Source organism: Protopterus annectens, chromosome 2.part2, assembly GCF_019279795.1.
Source record: "Protopterus annectens isolate FY-2018-M chromosome 2.part2, PAN1.0, whole genome shotgun sequence".
In the NCBI taxonomy this organism is placed as follows: Eukaryota; Metazoa; Chordata; order Ceratodontiformes; family Protopteridae; genus Protopterus; species Protopterus annectens.
The window spans coordinates 809,491,829-809,510,478 of NC_056730.1; the positions used below are offsets into that span (position 1 = coordinate 809,491,829).

Consider the following 18,650-nt stretch of genomic DNA (forward strand, 5'->3'; position numbering starts at 1 on the left):
TTGGGTCTTAGATCCCATTCTGGGTCTGATTTCTCATCCTTCGGGATTGCAAACTCCGAATCTGGACGACCTCAAGCTTATGGCTTGGTTGATCCAGTTCCATTAGTGGCTAGGACTCCTGGTATCTCGTCTCCTGTAAAATCTATCCTGGTAGTGGCACATAAGCCCTCTACCAGGAAGATCTACAACAGTAAATGGAAACGTTTTTCCATCTGGGCCAGACATAGGGATTTGGACCCTTTTACGGCTCCCATTTCAGCAGTTCTTGAATTTCTGTCCCACATTTTTCATCAATGGGGCCAGTTCTTGTACTGTGAAGGTTCAGATGGCAGCCGTTTCTCACTTCCACATCAGAGACAACCTTGGACCTTTGGCTTCCTCAAAGATATGCAAGACATTCTTGAAGGGCACCTTTCTGTTCCTCCTGTCAAGAATGCGGTTCCTCCATGGGACCTAACCTTAGTTCTTCAGGCTCTAACTGGCCCACCCTTTGAACCTGCAGCCTCTGTTGACTTAAAATTTTTATCTTGGAAAATTGCCTTCTTGATTACAATTACTTCAGCTAGAAGGGTATCTGAACTTCAAGCCCTTTGTACAAAACCCCCATATCTGGTCTTTCATAAAGACAGACTATCTCTCAGGACTAATTCTTCCTTCTTGCCTAAAGTGGCCTCCGAGGCTAATATCAATCAAGCCATCAGTTTGCCTGTTTTCTTCCCCAACTTTCAAAACAAAGGGGAATACAGACTGCACTTGTTAGATGTGCATAGACAATTGCGATTTTATTTGCACAGGACAGCTGCTTCTCGCAAATCGGAACAACTTTTCATTTCTTTCGCTAAGCCATCCTTAGGCAAGTCACTTACAAAAGTTACTTTAGCTAGATGGATATCCCACTGCATCTTACACACGTATAAAGCTTCCGGTCGGCCTGAACCCTTGGGGGTTCATGCTCACTCTACCCGTTCTATGGCTACCTCTGCAGCATTTTGACCAAGAGTTCCTTTAGATGACATCTGTTCAGCGACTACTTGGACCTCTTCTCATACCTTCATTTCACACTACAAGCTGGATCTGATATCCAGAGGGAGGGCAGCCTTTGGCTCCACAGTGCTCCAGAATATTCTTCCTTGAGGATCTCCCAGGTTTTTTGGTAGCTGGGGATTCTGTCCCACAGGTTGCTGATCAAATGAAGTTAACTACTTCAGATAAAGAAGTTATGTACTCACCATAACGTTCCATCTGAGTAGGTAACTTCATTTGTCAGCAACCAAACCCCCCTCCTTCCCCCTAACCTTTTTCGTGGTCATCGTCATGACGGAATGTTTTCCTTCTGTTAGGCATCAGGTTAGCATTTCTCTTTACGAGTATGGTTTGGCTGTTTGTTGCTTGATAAGTTGGCAAACTCGATCTGAGGACTGGAGGGAGGTAGCAGGGTATTATGGGTAAGGGGGATGAGCTGAGAGCTTGGATCTTTAGCTTGGAAAGCTGCCAGCTCAGATCCAGGTCAGATCCGATACCCACAGGTTGCTGACAAATGAAGTTACCTACTCAGATGGAACGTTATGGTGAGTACATAACTTCTTTTTATCTTCTCCAGTCAGTTTCAGATTTCTGCAAGAGAATATCTCAGGATGTTAGGGTTTATGGCTTTTATGATTCTCATGCTTTCTCTTGGCCAGTTATGCATGAGAAAAATTTCACATGGACCCAGCATTCCCATCCTCTGGAATTTCAGATTCCAATTTTGGGCTTTGTCACAAAGTGGAGTGGTGGAGACTGCAAATCACTTAAAAGTCCAGGTTTTCCCTTTTCTCCTCCTGTCCCAAGTCAGTCTGTAACTACAGATGTGTCAGATTTTGTTTGGGAAACAGTTGTGCAAGCCATGGTGGATCTTCAGACATACCAAAGCACATAAATGTCAAAGAGATGTTAGCTGTGATCCATGCCATAAAATGTCTTCATCATCTGTGGCCACCAGGACCTCTGTAGGTGATTACAGACAACACCACAGTGATGTGGTACATAAACAAAGAGGCAGCAGGTCTGGCAGTGATGGCTTGGGAGGTAGCTGTTCATCCTGGTTTATCCCTCCAAGTATCTTATTACTTGCAGGCAGGCCGTGAAAGCAGAAGCATTCTCATTGTTGAGAATGTTCCTTTATGCATTTCCACCTTTTCCTCTGATATCCGGGGTAATTTTGAAGATTCAGAAGAACCCTTCATAAATCATTGTGGTGACTCACTTTTGACTCAGGCAGTGTTTGTTCTCCTCTCTTATGGATTTGGCCAAGGGCAAGTACCACAAGCTTCCTCACAGATTTTATCTACTCACTCAAGACTCAATCTACCCACTCAACTAGCTTCCTGTATGATTCAATTTTAATATGTTTTAAGCATCTCTTTCATGAGGGTATGCAGCAAATACTAAATGAGGCAAGAAAGCCCGCTACTAGGAAATCTTATCAAGTGGAAACATTTTTCTAGTTGTGCCTACCTATTAAGCAGGTTCTTATCAGGGATTTATGTATCACAGGTTCTTAAATATCTGTATGAGTTGCTTTCCTCTAACCTTTCTTGTTTCTCTATCAATATTCATCTATCATCCTTTTCAGCATGTCTGCCCATGGTTCCTACCTTTCATGTCTGATTTTGGTGAAACAGTTTCTGAAGGGAGTTTTGCTTCTTAGGCCACCAAGAAAATAGGCATCTCCTTCTTGGGATCTTAACTTTGTATCCTTTTGAACCGGCTCATTTGGCTGATTTAAGGTCCATCATATGGAAGACTGAACAACTTATTGCTCCAACATCTGCAAGAAAACTATACGAGTCTGCCAGCTGTCATGATGCATGAGACTGACCTGGTCTTCCTTTGAGATAGTCACATCATTTATATCCAGAGTTGTTTCAGAGTTAGTCACATCATTTATATCCAAAGTTGTTTCAGAGTTTAGCTTGAATCAAGCCATCAATCTCGCAATGTTCTATCCAGATCTTCAGAACCAGGGTGAAAGAATTCTACATACTGTGGGCATACGTGTACAGCTCAGGATCCATCTTGACGGAACCAAATTCTTTAGAAAAGCAGATCAGCTGTTTATTTCTTATGACAGGACAACCTGTGTCAAAGCAGACTAATTGAGTATGGTTGTCCGCAAGTATTGCTTTTTGTTATTCCCACCCTTGCATATCAATTCCAGACAGCATCAAGGGACATTCTACTAGAGCCTTGGCTTGTGTAGCAGTGAGGAACTGGAACGTTTACTCATGGTAAGTGCAGCCTATACAATTGAACATTTTATTACTGTAGGATTAAAGACTTTAAATGATATTATTTGTTTCTGATTTGGTAATAATAGAGTATTAGCCACTGAGAAAGAAAGTTGCAGTCCTGTCCAATGAATGTGCTTGTCTTTGCATTATAAACTTACTACTGTTGTTAAAAATTATGTCCTTCTATTCACATGTTGCAATATTCATAACAGTAGGGAGGTTGCTGCCTACAGCTTCAACATCCGACCAGTATACCAAAGTTTTGCTTCAGGATGGTACGTGTGACATTTTGTGCTGTAAGGTATAAAAGTGACGTCTGTATGTACCCTCTTTAGAATTTTTCTGCTGCAGTGAACTTCTGACTTCAGTTCGCCAGTTCAGACAGCAGATCGCTAATTCAGGCGACCACTACAAACGATCACTACAGATAAGTACCCTGTGGGGTTTTCATTGTTTTCTTTTGTTTTTTTTTTTTGCTAATTCTTACATGTCCACTACAAAGGGGAAGTGTGCTTGTGGGAGACTGATTCTTCATAAGGACTCGTACGACAAGTGTGTATTCTGTTTAGGAGAGGCCCTCGACCATATGGCCTGCCCTATTTGCAAATCATTCGTCCCAAAAACCCTTCACAGCCATTTGGCCACACTTAAATTTTATTTAGAAAATCAGCGACTCTGACGACTCACGCTCTGTATGGTGGGAGGAGCAGGCTCGTCCAGAGAGCCACCAAGAAAACCAGGCCTGATTCCCATGCTGCGCCTCAGGTGTCGGGGGAGATTCTGGATGCTGATGAAAGCCCGGGATCTTTTTAGACCTCAGTTTCCTTACCAGGCCTAGGTACAATAATGGAAGCTGGACTGACGGAAACCTTGTGTACGTCCACTGAGGCAAATCAGCCATCAGCTCCTGATGGCTGAGGGGAATTTCGACTCATTCAGTCAGAGGGCCCTGCTCTTGTTCCTCCACACAGATACCACAGAAACTATCCTCAGAAAACGTCCTTTGACAGGAAGCAGTCCTCCCACACAACTCAACAGACAAAGAGACTTAGGCAACTGAGGAAAACCTCTGCACCCAGGTTTCCCTCCACCCCTTCCACTGCCTCTTTTCAGAGCCAGTCTTATCAATCCAGACCACCTCCGCTGTGACTTACCATTACTAAATCAAAACACCCCACTGTCCCTTCGCCTCACCCTCTCGCTACCCTCCATGGCAGAAGGTTACATCAGAAAGATGGGTACTTTCCATCATTCAGAGAGGCTACTTTATGACTTGGTGGATGTTACCCCCTTCCAATGAATCTCTCAACCTCTAGCAAACCAAGTCCACCTTTTCCCCACTATCATTCAGCAACTTCTAGCCCGAGGCACAATAGAACAAATAACAACCACCCAAAGAAACAAAGGTTTTTACTCAAGAATGTTCGTGGTACCAAGGAAGGACAGCCCATGGAGACCAGTCCTGGGTCTGTCTTTCCTAAACCTGTTTCTCAAGGTACCCAGCTTCAAAATGATCACCTTACCTTTGCTTCTTTCAGTCATTCCCTCTCAGGCCTACATGGTGGCCTTGGATTTGAAGGTGCCTACCTCAACATTCTAATTCACCCAGATTACAGGAGATTCCTCCTCTTTGCAGTAGGTTCCTGGCATTTTCAATTCTCTGCCTTGCCCTTTGGACTCTCCACAGCCCCCCAAGTGTTCACAAAGTGTCTAGCACCCTTCATTGCTCACTGCAGGACACAGGGTATACAAATATACCCATACCTAGACGACCTTATGGTACTTCATCAAAACCACCATGTCCTCCAAGAGCACCTAAAAATAGTGATCAACACCCTGACCCAACTGGGGTTCACTATAAACAAGGAAAAGTCTCATCTGCAAGCCACACAAGACATAGTTTTCCTTGAGGTGCAGAATCAGAACAGACTTGATGAAAGCCTTTATCCCAGACCAAAGAATCCTGGACCTGGGCATCTACCTCAACACACTTATCAGCCTTACTTCATTGCCAGCACAGGAATTCCTAAGGATGCTCGGACACATGGCATCCCTAATACCCATGTTGGCCCTAGCATACCTCCACATGAGAAAGATCCAGTGAATCTTGAAGAACTTATGCAGCCAATGCTCCCATCCCCTGGACACTCCTCTCCCACTACTCCAGTGTCTGAAGACAGAACTCCAGTGGTGGATCTCTGCCATCCACCATAACCAGGGTATCCCACTTCAGGTACCTGCTCCCCTGCTACAACTCACCACAGACGCATCAGGCCTGGGTTGGGGTGCAGTACTGCAGCACAACTAGAAACAGATCACTGTACAGGGAAAATGGTCCACACCAAGAATAAAGGACCACATCAATATCAAAGAAATGAGGGTACTCCATTTGGTCCTACAAACCTTCAAATCAGCCCTACTCCCAGGAACTCTCAAAGTGATCACAGACAATATGACTGTCATGTAGTACATAAACAGGGGGGGACAAGATCCTATCCCCCTTTGCAGCATAGCCATCCAAATCTGGACTCTAGCAAAGGCTCTAAACATCCATCTAGTAGCAGTCTACATTCCCTAAACAGAGAATGTCGTGGCAGACACTCTAAGCAGAACTTCAGCACCCTCTCACAAATGGATGCTTCAAAGAGATGTATTCCTAGATCTCATTCACAAGTGGGGTATTTCACAACTTGATCTGTTTGCCTCCTCCCCGAACAAACAGATGCCCAAATTTTGCACAAGGGCTCTACATCCACAAGCCTGGAAAATGGACACCTTCTCCTTTCATTGGGGGGAATGTTTCTGTATGCCTTTCCACACTTCACTCCGATTCAGAAAGTTGTCCTCAAAATACAGAAGGGCAAACCAAAAATCCTGTTGGTGACTCCCTACTGGCCAAGATAGCACTGGTTTCCTCTTCTGTACCTACTAGCCAAGGGCAATCACCACAGGTTACCCCACCTAATCAACTTGCTCACACAGAACAGGGGATTCCCAACTCCACCTTCAAGTGAACAACTTGAAACTGATCTTATCTGATAGGGTTCTAATCCCCTTCACATACCTATATTCAGAGGACGTACTCAATGCTTGCAGGAGGCCAGGAAACCTAGCACCAGGAGAAATTACATCTTTAAATGGTAAAGATTCTCCAGATGATGTCAGAGGAAACACCAGGACCCTATGACTATTCCTGTTCCTTTGGTTCTTTCCTGTTTGTGTCAGTTCCTTTCACACAGGAGTAACTTACTCATTATTTAAAGTCCACTTATCTGCCATCTCTGCCTGTCTGCCCATGTTACCACCACTGACCTCTAGATTGGAGGTCAAGCTGTTCCTGAAAGGGGTTCTTCATATCAGCCCCCCCAGAAAACTTATCCTTCCACCTTGTGACCTGAATTTTGTCCTAGAAAAACTTACACTGCCACCTTTTGAACAAGCACATTCAATAACCCTAAAACTGTGCACCCTTAAAACTGTACTTCTAGTGGCCCTTGCCTCTGCCAGGAGGGTATCGGAGATTCAAGCCCTTATGGCCATCCCTCCTTACCTCATTTTCCACAAGGATAGAGTTGCCCTCAGGATTAATCCCTCTTTCATGCCTAAGGTGGTTAATGAACTTTCATCAAACCAAACCATTAACCTGCTTGATGTTTTTCTTGTTTCACTGTTGCAGTCATTACATTTGGGTAATCTGCTGGCAGGTTGCCCTTAGTCGGCCTGAATAACAAAGTCTTGGGTCCTGCGTCAGTTGCTGTCTCCTCTTCCATGACGTCAGGTTGTCAGGGGTATAAAACATGCAGCCGACGCCATTTTAATCAGTCTTTCGTGCCGTGCGGTGCCCGAAGCAGAAGCAGTTGGCAAGTGCCGGTCGGCCGACTCCTGACATTTTCGTTTTCGAGTTTCAGAACCAAAGTCTTCAACTAAAGCTAAGTACCCCCTTGGGGGAAACTTTTTCTTGCTCCTTTCCGATGTCAGTAAAAGTTAATAATTGCATTACTTGTGGGAAGCAAATACCTCATAAGGATTTTCATTTGTACTGTATTCCTTGCCTAGGCCCTGATCACAACGTGCCTTGCTGTCGGTTTTGTGCTAAATTTAACCAACGCACTATTAAGTGTCAGTATATTTTTGCTTCTAAGTATTTTGGTTGAAAATGTAACTATCCTGAAGTGTCGTCAGTTAGCGATCCGACTACCGGAGTTCACAAAAAACACAAGAAAAAAGATAGAGACAGACCGTCGAGATCCAAAACCGACGAAGCTTCTCCTAAGCCAGTCGCCGGTACTCAGTGAGGCGCTTTCGCAGCCCCTGATGCCCACTGCTTTTGAGTCGCAGGCCTCTACCGAGACCCATTTGGAGTCCGGTATGCTGCGAGATTCTGCAAGTATTGAACCCGCAGATGTGTCTCCCTTGGATGGGTCCGGAGCCGCTGAGCAGGCACCAGCTTCTGAGGGTGTTTTCAGGCCTCAACATTTGTATATTAAACCAACGTCATTATCAGAAACAAGGCCAAAATCTACTTCTATGTCTAAAAAAACGATGCATGAGCCACGTGCCCAGGCCCCTATGCTTAAAAAACAAATGATCAAAATGGCTGAGGATTTAATTACCTTGATCAGGGGTTCCCAACCCCCCCAGCTAAGAGGTCTAGGCAAGGCACTGATTATGAATCTTCAGATCAGGTTTCCATTTCTTCTGATTCCTCTTCTGATCAGGCATTTTCTATTCCACCTTATGAGGACTGACGCAGAGGAATCCATCCCTTCTGCATCTCCTGAGGATTACTCTTTTGGAGAGACTTTGCATACTTTAAGGGAACATTTTCATTGGGAGAGTCAGGACTTCTCAGAATCCAAAAAGAGACTTAGGGATTTTCTTCTTCTTCCTCAGCATAGGCCTTTGGCAATACCTCCTGTATTAGGCATTGTTGATGATGTTTTCTCGGAATCAAGCATGGCTCCTGATTCCCTGCCTCCGGCTCCTAGTAAGCCAGACAGATATTACAGGGTTCCTGACTCCCACAAATTTATTTTCAAAAATCCTGCTGCTGACCCTGAAACTAATTCTCAGGTTCCCAAGGGTGTTAAGGCTTCTACAGCCAAAAATCCTACCCCTTCAGATAAAGACTCCAGGGCACTGGATAGATGGGGAAAGAAGGTTTATACGTCTGCAACCTTGGCAATCAGGGCTTTAAACTGCCAGTTTCATGTGCTTAAATATCAACAGCATGTTATGGGCTTACTGAAACAGAAAATGATGTTGATTTCTGACTGTGTAGAAAATAGAGTTACAGGATTTATTGCCTTCAGCAGAACAGGTTGGAAAACATACTTTGCAATGTGGTTTTGATTCCTTGGAGGCCTCTTGCAGGGCCGCCATAACTGGATCTGTGATAAGACGGCATGCTTGGATCAAGGAGAAAAATCTACCTGATCATGTTAAAGCTAAATTGTTGGATGCTCCTTTACAGCAGGACAGTCTGTTTGGTAATAAGGCAGAAGAGGTTTTAAAAAAGATGGAAGACAAAGCTAAATCCATGCAAACTGTAAAAGATTTCTTGCAAGTGCAACCACCCAGGTTCAGTAGACACTGGCCTACTAAGAATCGGTCCTTTCCTGTGTCCAACAGAGCTGCTCAGGGCAAACCCAGACACTCCAAAGGCTCCAGGTTTCAATCACAAGGATCTTACAGATAAAATCAATGGGGTGCCTCCACCTCCAAATCAGGAGGTAACAAAGCACAACCCTACAGTAAACAGTCTCAATGACTTTCCACTGCCATCTCCAAGCACTTATCTTTTGGCAGCCCCTTTGTGGGGAAAACTAGCACTTCATGCTCAAAATTGGCATTTAATTACCCAGGACAAGTGGGTGTTAAGTATAGTATCCCAGGGGTACAGATTTCATTTCCACATGTTGCCAATTCCAAACAGATGGCCAGATCTGCCACCAAATCAGTGGGTAGAGGCCCAGAAACAATTCATGTCCCTCATGGATGTGGGGGCTATTCAATCAGTGCCAGAAAAGGAAAAAGGACAAGGATTTTATTCAAGACTTTTCCTGGTACCCAGAAAAGACAAATCATGGTGTCCAGTTCTGGACTTATCCTTTCTAAATACGTTCCTGGACATTCCAAAATTCAAGTTGCTGACTTTGCAACAGCTACTGCCTATGCTAGGCAAGAAAGCCTGGTTGGTAACTCTAGACTTAAAAGAGGCATACCTGCATATCCCAATAAGGGAATCTTGCAGAAGATACCTCCACTTCAAAGCAGGCTATTTGCATTACCAATTCTCTACACTGCCCTTTGGCTTATCTACTGCGCCCAGGGTCTTTACAAAGTGCCTGGCACCAGTAATTGCATTTTGCAGACAAAGGAACATTCAAATTTATCCATATCTGGACGACTGTCTCATTCAGGCAGAGGACAAGGACACTCTTCTTCAGCATCTGGCGTTTGTAAAAAGGCTTCTATCATGCCTAGGGTACACCATAAATGAGAAGAAATCGCAACTGGTACCCTCTCAAATAATAACATTCCTGGGTGCAAGCTTGAATACAACTGCCCAGATGGCTTACCTCATGCCAGACAAACAAATTCAATTGACAACTTACTTCAAACAAGTGTCTACAAAAACCCTGCAAGACAAATTCTGCAGGCCTTGGGGTTCATGGCATCCTGCATTCTACTAATTCCATATGCGAGACTGCATATGAAGAAACTTCAATGGTACCTAAAAAGCTTATGGAGTTAACATTGTCACAGTCTGGAAACAATGATTCCTCTCATTCCCTGCCTGCAACAGGAGTTCCTTTGGTGGGCAGAGGCATGTCACCAAATCAAGGGACTGTCATTCATTCAACCCCCTGCCACCCAAACCCTGACTACAGATGCATCAGACTATGCTTGGGGGGCCCATCTGGCAGGGAGATGCATTCAAGGCAAATGGAGCCCAAACCAAATGCATCTACATATCAACCAGAAAGAAATGCTAGCTGTACGGAATGCTCTGACAGCCTTCAAGGACTTCCTTCATCCAGGACAACTACTGATAAAGACGGACAACACCACAGTTGTGTGGTACATAAACAAGCAGGGGGTACCCACTCCTACCCCCTTTGCAGACTAGCCGTGGCCTTGTGGAACACAGCCTTGACTTACCAAATACATCTTCAAGCTCAGTTCCTGCCAGGAAAGCAAAATACTCTGGCAGACAACCTAAGCAGAAATCTAATGGACCCGCACAAATGAAAACTGCATCCACAAATCTTCAGCATATTAACACGAAAATGGGGGAGCCCAGACATAGATCTATTTACCTCTCCCCAAAGCTATCAGTTGGACAAATTCTGCACAAGAACTCATCACAAAAAAGCATGGAAAGTGGATGCTCTATCTTTCAACTGGAAAAACCTTTCAGTCTATGCTTTCCCCCTCTGCCTCTACTCTCCAAGGTGTTACTAAAAGTCAGACAGGAAAAACCAAAAATGATTCTTGCTCCGGACTGGCCCCGCCAATACTTGTACCCTCTTCTAAGGAATATGTCACACCTTCCTCAGTGGTACTTGCCTCAAACACCTCACCTTTTGTCTCAGCAGAACTATCAAATTCTGCATACTCGGCTCCAAATTCTGAATCTTGCAGCATGGCTAATCTTCTAATTTCACCAATCACATCTCTCAGTAAACCTGCGATGGATGTCATTTGGAGGCCAGAAGGCCTAGTACTCGAAAATCTTATGCTAATAAATGGAAGAGATTCTGTGCTTGGAACCAAGCACAAGGAATAGACACAATGTGGGTCTTAACCAGACCATTCACCTGCCAACTTTTTTCTCAAATCCGCAGAACAAGAGGTAGCAGATTCTGCATTCATTGGATGTACACAGACAACTAAGATTCTACTTAAACAGGACAAAATCTCTAAGAAAGTTTGAGCAACTACTGGTGACATTTGCTGCAGGATCAGAGGGGAAGGCTATATCAAAGCAGACTATTTCTAAATGGATAAGCCATTGTATTAGTTTCTGCTACTTGCACCATGGATTATGTGCCTAAGGGGATCAGATCCCATTCCACCAGGGCTGCTTCTACTTCAGCAGCTTTTCTTAGAGGGGTTCCTACCAGAGACATTCTAGAAGCTTCTACTTGGAGCTCAGTTCATATGTTCACAAAGCATTACCATTTGCCTCTCTTTTCTAAATCCAGGCAGGCTTTGCCACTGCAGTCCTGCAGGGCCTTATAGCTGCTCCTAATGCTGTTTAATTCCATCCTCCCATCCATAGCTTTGGGATTCTACCCAAATGTAATGACTGCAACAGTGAAACATGAAGAACATAATACAGTTGTGTACACTTACCATAAATGTAGATGTTCGAGTGTATTCACTGTTGCAGTCCAGGTTACCCACCCACCAGCACCCTTTCTATACTTCTTCTTTCCTCTTCCTTCACTATGCTCAAAAGCCTTTGTGGTGTATTTGCTTTTAGATGAAGGTACAATTTTTATGTGTTCTAAAGAGCGTGTATATTTTCATAGTTATATATATATATTTTTGCTTCCCATTTGGGGGGCACCTGACATCTGGGGCAAGAAAAACTGATTAAAATGGCGTCGGCTGCATGTGTTGTACCCCTGACTTCATGGAAGAGGAGACAGCAACTGACGCAGGACCCAAGACTTTGTTATTCAGGTCAACTGAGGGCAACCTGCCAGCAGATTACCCAAATGTAATGACTGCAACAGTGAATACACTCGAACATCTACATTTATGGTAAGTGAACACAACTGTACTTTTTCTACCCTAACCCCCAAAATGCCTCCGAGAGGACCCTACATTCTCTGGATGGACACAGACAATTGAGGTATTGTTTAGACAAAACCAAACTTATTAGGAAATTGGATCAGCTTTTCATCTCCTTCCACCTTAGGGTTGTAGGAAAGGCAGTCACCAAAAAAAACATTTCCTCATGGATCTCTAAATCCACTAGAATATGTTACTCCGCCCATGGTAAAACTTTACAGGGCCAGGTCAAATCACACTCTACCAGGGCAGCTGTTTCCTCAGCTCCTTTTATCAAGGGGGTGGATTATGCTTCAATCCTAGAAGCCGCCACCTGGGTCTCATTGCACACCTTTGCCAAACATTACAAACTGGACTTAGCTTCCAGGGCCAGAACTGGATTCGCCAGGTCCGTTCTTCAGGGTCTCCTTGACCAAGGACCCCAGTCCTCCTCCCAGGTTCATACCTAAAAGCTTTGGCATTCTCCCTATTGTTATGAATACTGCAACATGTGAATAGAAGGACATAGAATAGTTGTGTAAGAATTTACCATAACCTTAGATGTCTTTCTCTTTCATGTTGCAGTATTCAGTCTCTCCCTACCTGCCCTCTCTGGCTCCCCAGACTATTATTCCTTACTGGCCTGTCGGTATATATATTCCATCCTGTCATCTTTACTTTAGATTCTCCACTGATCACAGTCTCTAATAAGTACCCTTATTCTAGTCTACATATGAATCTCTAGGGTCTGTCATCTTGGACCTTCTTTAAACCTCCAGGAGTACTAGTGTATCCGGCAGTCCATTCTGAAGAAGATATGTGCAGATGTCACTTTTATACCCTTTGTCAGTTTATGGCTTTAGCGCAGGATGTCACACACACCCTCCTGAAGCAAGACTTTGGTATACTGGCCGGATGTTGGTGCTGCAGGCAGTAACCTCCCTACTGTTATTAAATACTGCAATATGGAAGAGAAAGACATCTAAGGTTATGGTAAGTTCTTACACAACTATTCTTTTCTGTTGACTGCAGTGCAGAGACCATAAGCACTTACTTAAATAGTAATCCATGTTTTCTTTTCTTTTAGATCCCCCTTCTGTCACTGCTGGAAGAACACTGACTTTAGTTGCTAAATCTGTGCAAAACTTAGCAAACTTAGTAGAATTTGGAGCCAAGGTAATATTGCAGAGAAATGTATTGCTATAGTTGAGTTCTGTTTGCTGCATGACCATATATCTGCCAATTTCCCCACATGGTAGTGACACTGGGTTGCAGTTTTATCCAGAAGTGTTGAACATTTGTGCATACACTTTACTGTATGGCAAAAGGTTTATCTGTTTTGTGTTCATTTCCTTTGCCTTTGTAAAAATTAATGCAGTAACATTTTGATATGCAGAAACTTTTACTAGGTAATTATTCTCCAGTCAGAGCTAGTATATAGCATTTGTTAGTTTGACTATGTATACTCCCAGGGGTCTATTTTCATTCACTGAAAACTCATTTCACTGAATTTCAGTTCACCCTCAAAAATTGCTGTAAGCCCAAATCACTGAAAACTCATTTTACTGAATCACATTTCACTGAATGTATGTACTGTTGGGCAAATAAAACGTATATGCCCATTTTCCCACTTTAGTGCAATCTTGGAGTTGGTATATATAGTTAGGTGGTGTATGGGGACGTAAACCCCCCACCTACTTAGCTTTTATATTTATGAATCTCATTTTATTGAAAGCTAACAGTATAAAATTAAAAGTACCCACACACTCCCCCTAACTATATATACTAACTCCAGGATCCCACTACAGTAGAGAAAAGGACATATATGTTTTGTTTGCCCAACAGTACTTGCATTCAGTGAAATGAGTTTTCAGTGATTTGAGCTTTCAGCGATTCGGTGTGAGTGGTTTGAAATTCAGTGACATGAGTTTTCAGTGAATGAAAGTAGACCCATTCTCAGACAGCACCTTCATGAGTAGCATGCCCAGTTTTAGCTCTTTAACTGTGTATACACATTTTTTTGTGCACTAGATCCATTACGTACTGTCCTATTTAATTCCTCAGTAGTTAAAAATAATTTATTTTTTCAAGACCATATGTTGGCACTTTAGAGATTTCTAAGCATTTCTTTGGGGGTGGAGGGTGGCTTCAGCACACAGATCTGCATGTCTGACTCCTGTATAGTGCACACATCAATCCTCTTAGTAGCTTTTTTGCTGAATGTTTACATGAAATGGCAGCATCTACTTCAGCATTATAGTTTGTTTCATTGATGCAGCTACAGAAGAAGAAGAAGAAAACAAGGCATTCCTAAAGTCTTCATTTGATATTTAGAACCAGAACTTGAATGTACATTTGTTATGTTTTAGTGTGTGTCTGCTGCCAAGAATTCAACAAATGAGAAGTCCGAGGGGAAAAGGTGATAAGGATATCTGTACACAAACTTTAAAATAGCATTGCTAATTGCCTGGTCTTTGTAGCAAAGAAAGCTTTCATGTTCCCCATTCTCTAAAATCAGGGAACCGTACATAAGGAATAAATTAGTCAAAGTCCAGATACTTTTTTTCCTCCATGTGTGTATCTAAAACCTGATTCATCTTAAATGGCTGGCATGTTTTGTTTGAATTTCTGTATGCAGACAGATAATACATGCTTGTTCTGTGGATGGGCCAGCCTACAAGATTGACAAGTTATCAGCACTCTCAAATGAAAAGCATTTTTTTTCAGTATTGCTTGAACTGCATGCATGAGCAGACTTTGCCGGAATTTGCTAGATTTCCGTTGCAGGTAGCAGTTTCTTTATTTCACTTCTTGAAGTAATTGCGTTTCAAATGCAAGACACTTTTTTTTGAAGAAGTTGTCCTGAATCCATGAGAGGACTCTTGAAAATCATTGCACAGTCTCAACAAAGTTTTCTTTTGCTTGTGCTTTATCTTGTCCTTGTCCCCACACCCAGTGCACATGTACCTGTCAGACTCATCCCCTTGTCTGTTAGTTCTGCCATTATTTCTGTTGCCATTCAAAGTCAAAAGTAAACGTTGTCATTTAGGACTACACAAGTGCAGTATCAACTCACCAGAGAGTATATAGGAAGCAAGGATAACAAGAACAACAGTATAACATTTCAATTTAAAAAGATATTCAATACAAGACCCACAAAAGGATAAATAAACAAGTAATAACGCAAAAACAGACAAGCCCCCCCCAGACAGTCATAAGAAGAATACTGTGCATACAAGCTTGACAGAGTAGGATTGCACATGTTAAGATTGTCCTTTCTTCATCTACATCAGACAAACACACATAAATAAGAAAATATATTGCTACATCAAAGAGTAAAAGAAAAGAAAAGGTACCGCATACTTTTTAGCTGAGCAACATATTGTGAATGATTACTGACTAAATAATTGGTGGCTGGTATCAGAGTATATAAGTCGTAGGTTGGGTAGAAGCTGTTTAAGTATCTGGTGGTCCTGCAGCAGATAATACAATATCTCTTGCCTGAAGACAGTTGTGTAAACCAGCCGAGTGCAGGGTGAAAGGAGTCACAAATTATTTTGGATGCACATTTAATGCTTCTTGCTGCAAAGAGCTTCTGGATCTCTTGGTTGGTGCCCATGATTTCTTTGGCAACTCATACCACTCTTTGTAGCTTCTTTCTTTCTGCTGTTGTACTGTTCCCAAAGCAAACTGTGAAGCTACTAGTGAAAATCTCTCAACTGCTCCTCTGTAGAATGTGGTGACAACAGTAGGTGGGAGCTTTACTTTTTTGTGCCTTCTGAGAAAGTGGAGATATTGGTGTGCTTTTTGACCAGTTGTTCAGTGTTCACAGTCCAAGAGAGATCCTCCGAAATGTTCACCCCCTAAAAACTTTGTGGATTTGACTTTTTCCACCTCTTCACCATTTATCATGAGCAGTGAGTGTGTTGTTGACCTTTTCCTGAAGTCTGTAATGATTTATTTTGTTTTGTTGACATTCAGGTCAAGGTTGCTGTTAGTACACCATCAGTCAATGAGTAGACTTAGTCTCTGTAAGCTCCTTCATCCTCGCCTTTGATGAGGCCCACAACCATAGTATCATTTGCAGACTAAATGATGTGATTGGTGGTGTATTTTGCAGCACAGTCATGGATGAGGATGGTGAACAAGAGACGGCTTAGTACACAAACCGGAGGAACAACCAGTGTTGAGTATTATGCATCCTGAGGTGGTGTTGCCCACACATGTTTTCTGCGTCTATTCATCAAGAAGTCAAGGATCCAGTAGGACATGAGCTTGCTTAATAAGATGTATAAGCTTGTCAATAAGCTGCATTGGAACCACTGTACTGAATGCCAAGTTGAAGTCAGTAAACAGCAGCCTGACGTAGTTGTTTCTTCCCTCCAGATGATCTGTTGAGAGGTGGAATGCCATTGAAATAGCATCCTCAGCGGATCTGTTAGCCGATAAGCAAACTGTAGAGGGTTGAAGGTGGATGGAAGGTTTGCCAACAGATGCCTTTTAACTAGCCTGTCAAAGTATTTCATGACATTTGAAGTTAAAGCAACCGGTCTGTAATCATTCAGGCAGGCTGGATTAGATTTTTTGGGGAGAGGAGCAATATTTGTCACCGTAAAGCAAGATGGAACTTTACCAAGAATAAGGGAAGTGTTGAAAATATCAGTTAGAACTGAGCATAGTTGGTCTGCACAACCTTTAAGTACTTTGCCCAGTATTTTATCAGGACTAGCAGTGCCTGGGGATCACCTTCACTTCCTACTCCCTGCTTTATCCTGACTCCTAGATGGCCAGACCAAACATCCACTGTTTGTACATAGGGCAGGGGGCAGAAAAAGTGTAGGCAGTGGATAAGACTGCTGGCAATTGTCATTGGTCACTGGAAGTCGATTGGTTTTCTTACTCGTTTGTGATGATGTTGTGCTTTGGTGATGACCAGAGTGCAAGCACATGCCATTGTTTGTCCTTTCTGAATTTAGTCTGCCTCTCTCAAAAAAAATCTTTGAAAATGCATATCACACTGGGCTCCACAACTGTTTTCATGTTTCACAAAAATGCTGGTGCTTTAAAATTCATTTTCCTTTAAGGAAGAGCTTGTTCTTGTAAGCCAGATCATTCTCTATTAGATCTACTAGACTTATCTTTCCAGCTGTGCATGCATGTCATTGAACACTTGTAAGAGCCCCCAACTTCTCCCATTTCCTTTTATGCTTTAACAAAAAAGGGCTAATCACCACCAGAAGAGGGGGGGTCACCTGGGGGCTGTAAAAATATAATTGGCTATAAGCATGGTCTTGGCACTACACAGTGGCAGCTTTTTCAGCATATGCTATCAGCATTATCTTTTGACTGACAAACCTGTTAACAAGCCTCCTAGCTCCATTTTAATGCAATATGAAAATGTGTAATCAAATGGTGTGTAAAGTGTCACAGTCCAAGCATTTAATAACCCCAAGGTTTGAGTGCCTTATTTAAAGTTTTGCTTGCTCTGGATTTAGGTGCCATTTCAGATAGAAGTTTGTCTAGTGTGTGGTCCCTTAGACGGATGAAGTCTTTGTCAGCAAACTCTCGCACCTTCCCTGCCTTTTCTTTCTCTGTTCTTTCAGAGAACTTCATTAAAGGGGCAAGGTTGTCTACATTTGGATCATAAGGGTTGCTGAAACAATTTTCCTTTGCTGTACCTTTACTCTTGCAGCAGCCCATCTTCCTTGATTGCCTTTTGGTACTATCCATTTAAATGTTTGGTGAATGGGAATTGCTACTCCCAACTTAGATGGCTTTGCTGTACTACCTAACTTCTACCTTTCCACAGTTAAAAGCATTTCCTGATGTCTTTTTGTTTCTTGCAGGAAAGTTAGTATTGTTTGTGACTTATTTCGGATAAGACCAATTTAATATTCATTTTTGTACCCGGCCATTTAAATGCTGCACTATACCAGTTACATCAGATGAGGAAGGTTACATTAGTGAGAAATAGATATTAAAAGAAAAACACTTGCTGGCCACAGTATGCTAGCCTTCGCTTCTCCTCTACTATTCTCCAGTTGTGGAGGGGGTATTCATAGGCTTATGGCCATGTGGTATTCCCATTTAGAGGGATAAGTTCCATCCAGTGAAGTGACATGTCTAGATTACCCCCCCCCCCAAAAAAAAATGTGGTAGCCTTGGGAAAACAAGGTGCTGTAGAGGAAGTTGAGGATCAGATGTCAGCAGTAGTTGACCAAAGGAAAAAAAGTGATTTAGTCTCCTTTCCTTTAATAAGGCTTACCAGTTGCAACTTTAATGATGTTACCAACAACTGCATCATTTTTTCAATACAGACAACACGTGTGATTTTAGCCAGCATTGCATCCACAGCTAATTGGAGCTTCCTTAACATGCATTTTCTGTTGGCATAATTTCTGGGCATGCCCCAAGTCAAGAGGATTTTGCAGTGTCGCTGCCGTCTTCTGGTTGCCACATCATAATTCCTACAACTGTGTATCTGAAGTAGATAACTTCATTTGCTCTGCAACCTGTGGGACATGTGGGTATCGGATCCGACTCTGATCCGAGCCGGCAGCTTTCCAAGCTAATAGATCCGAGCTCCAAGCTCCT

At 42.8% G+C, this 18,650-nt stretch overlaps 1 protein-coding gene across 1 annotated transcript in view; it reads left to right on the top strand.

Annotated features, from left to right (window-relative positions):
- The window catches only part of RASA1 (RAS p21 protein activator 1), a 3,076,403-nt gene that overhangs the window by 2,628,224 nt on the left and 429,529 nt on the right, over positions 1-18,650 (top strand). Inside the window, exon 22 of the mRNA XM_044064149.1 lies at positions 13,144-13,232. Within this exon, the coding sequence (XP_043920084.1) occupies positions 13,144-13,232 (89 nt within the window). The remainder of the gene's footprint in view (positions 1-13,143; positions 13,233-18,650) is intronic.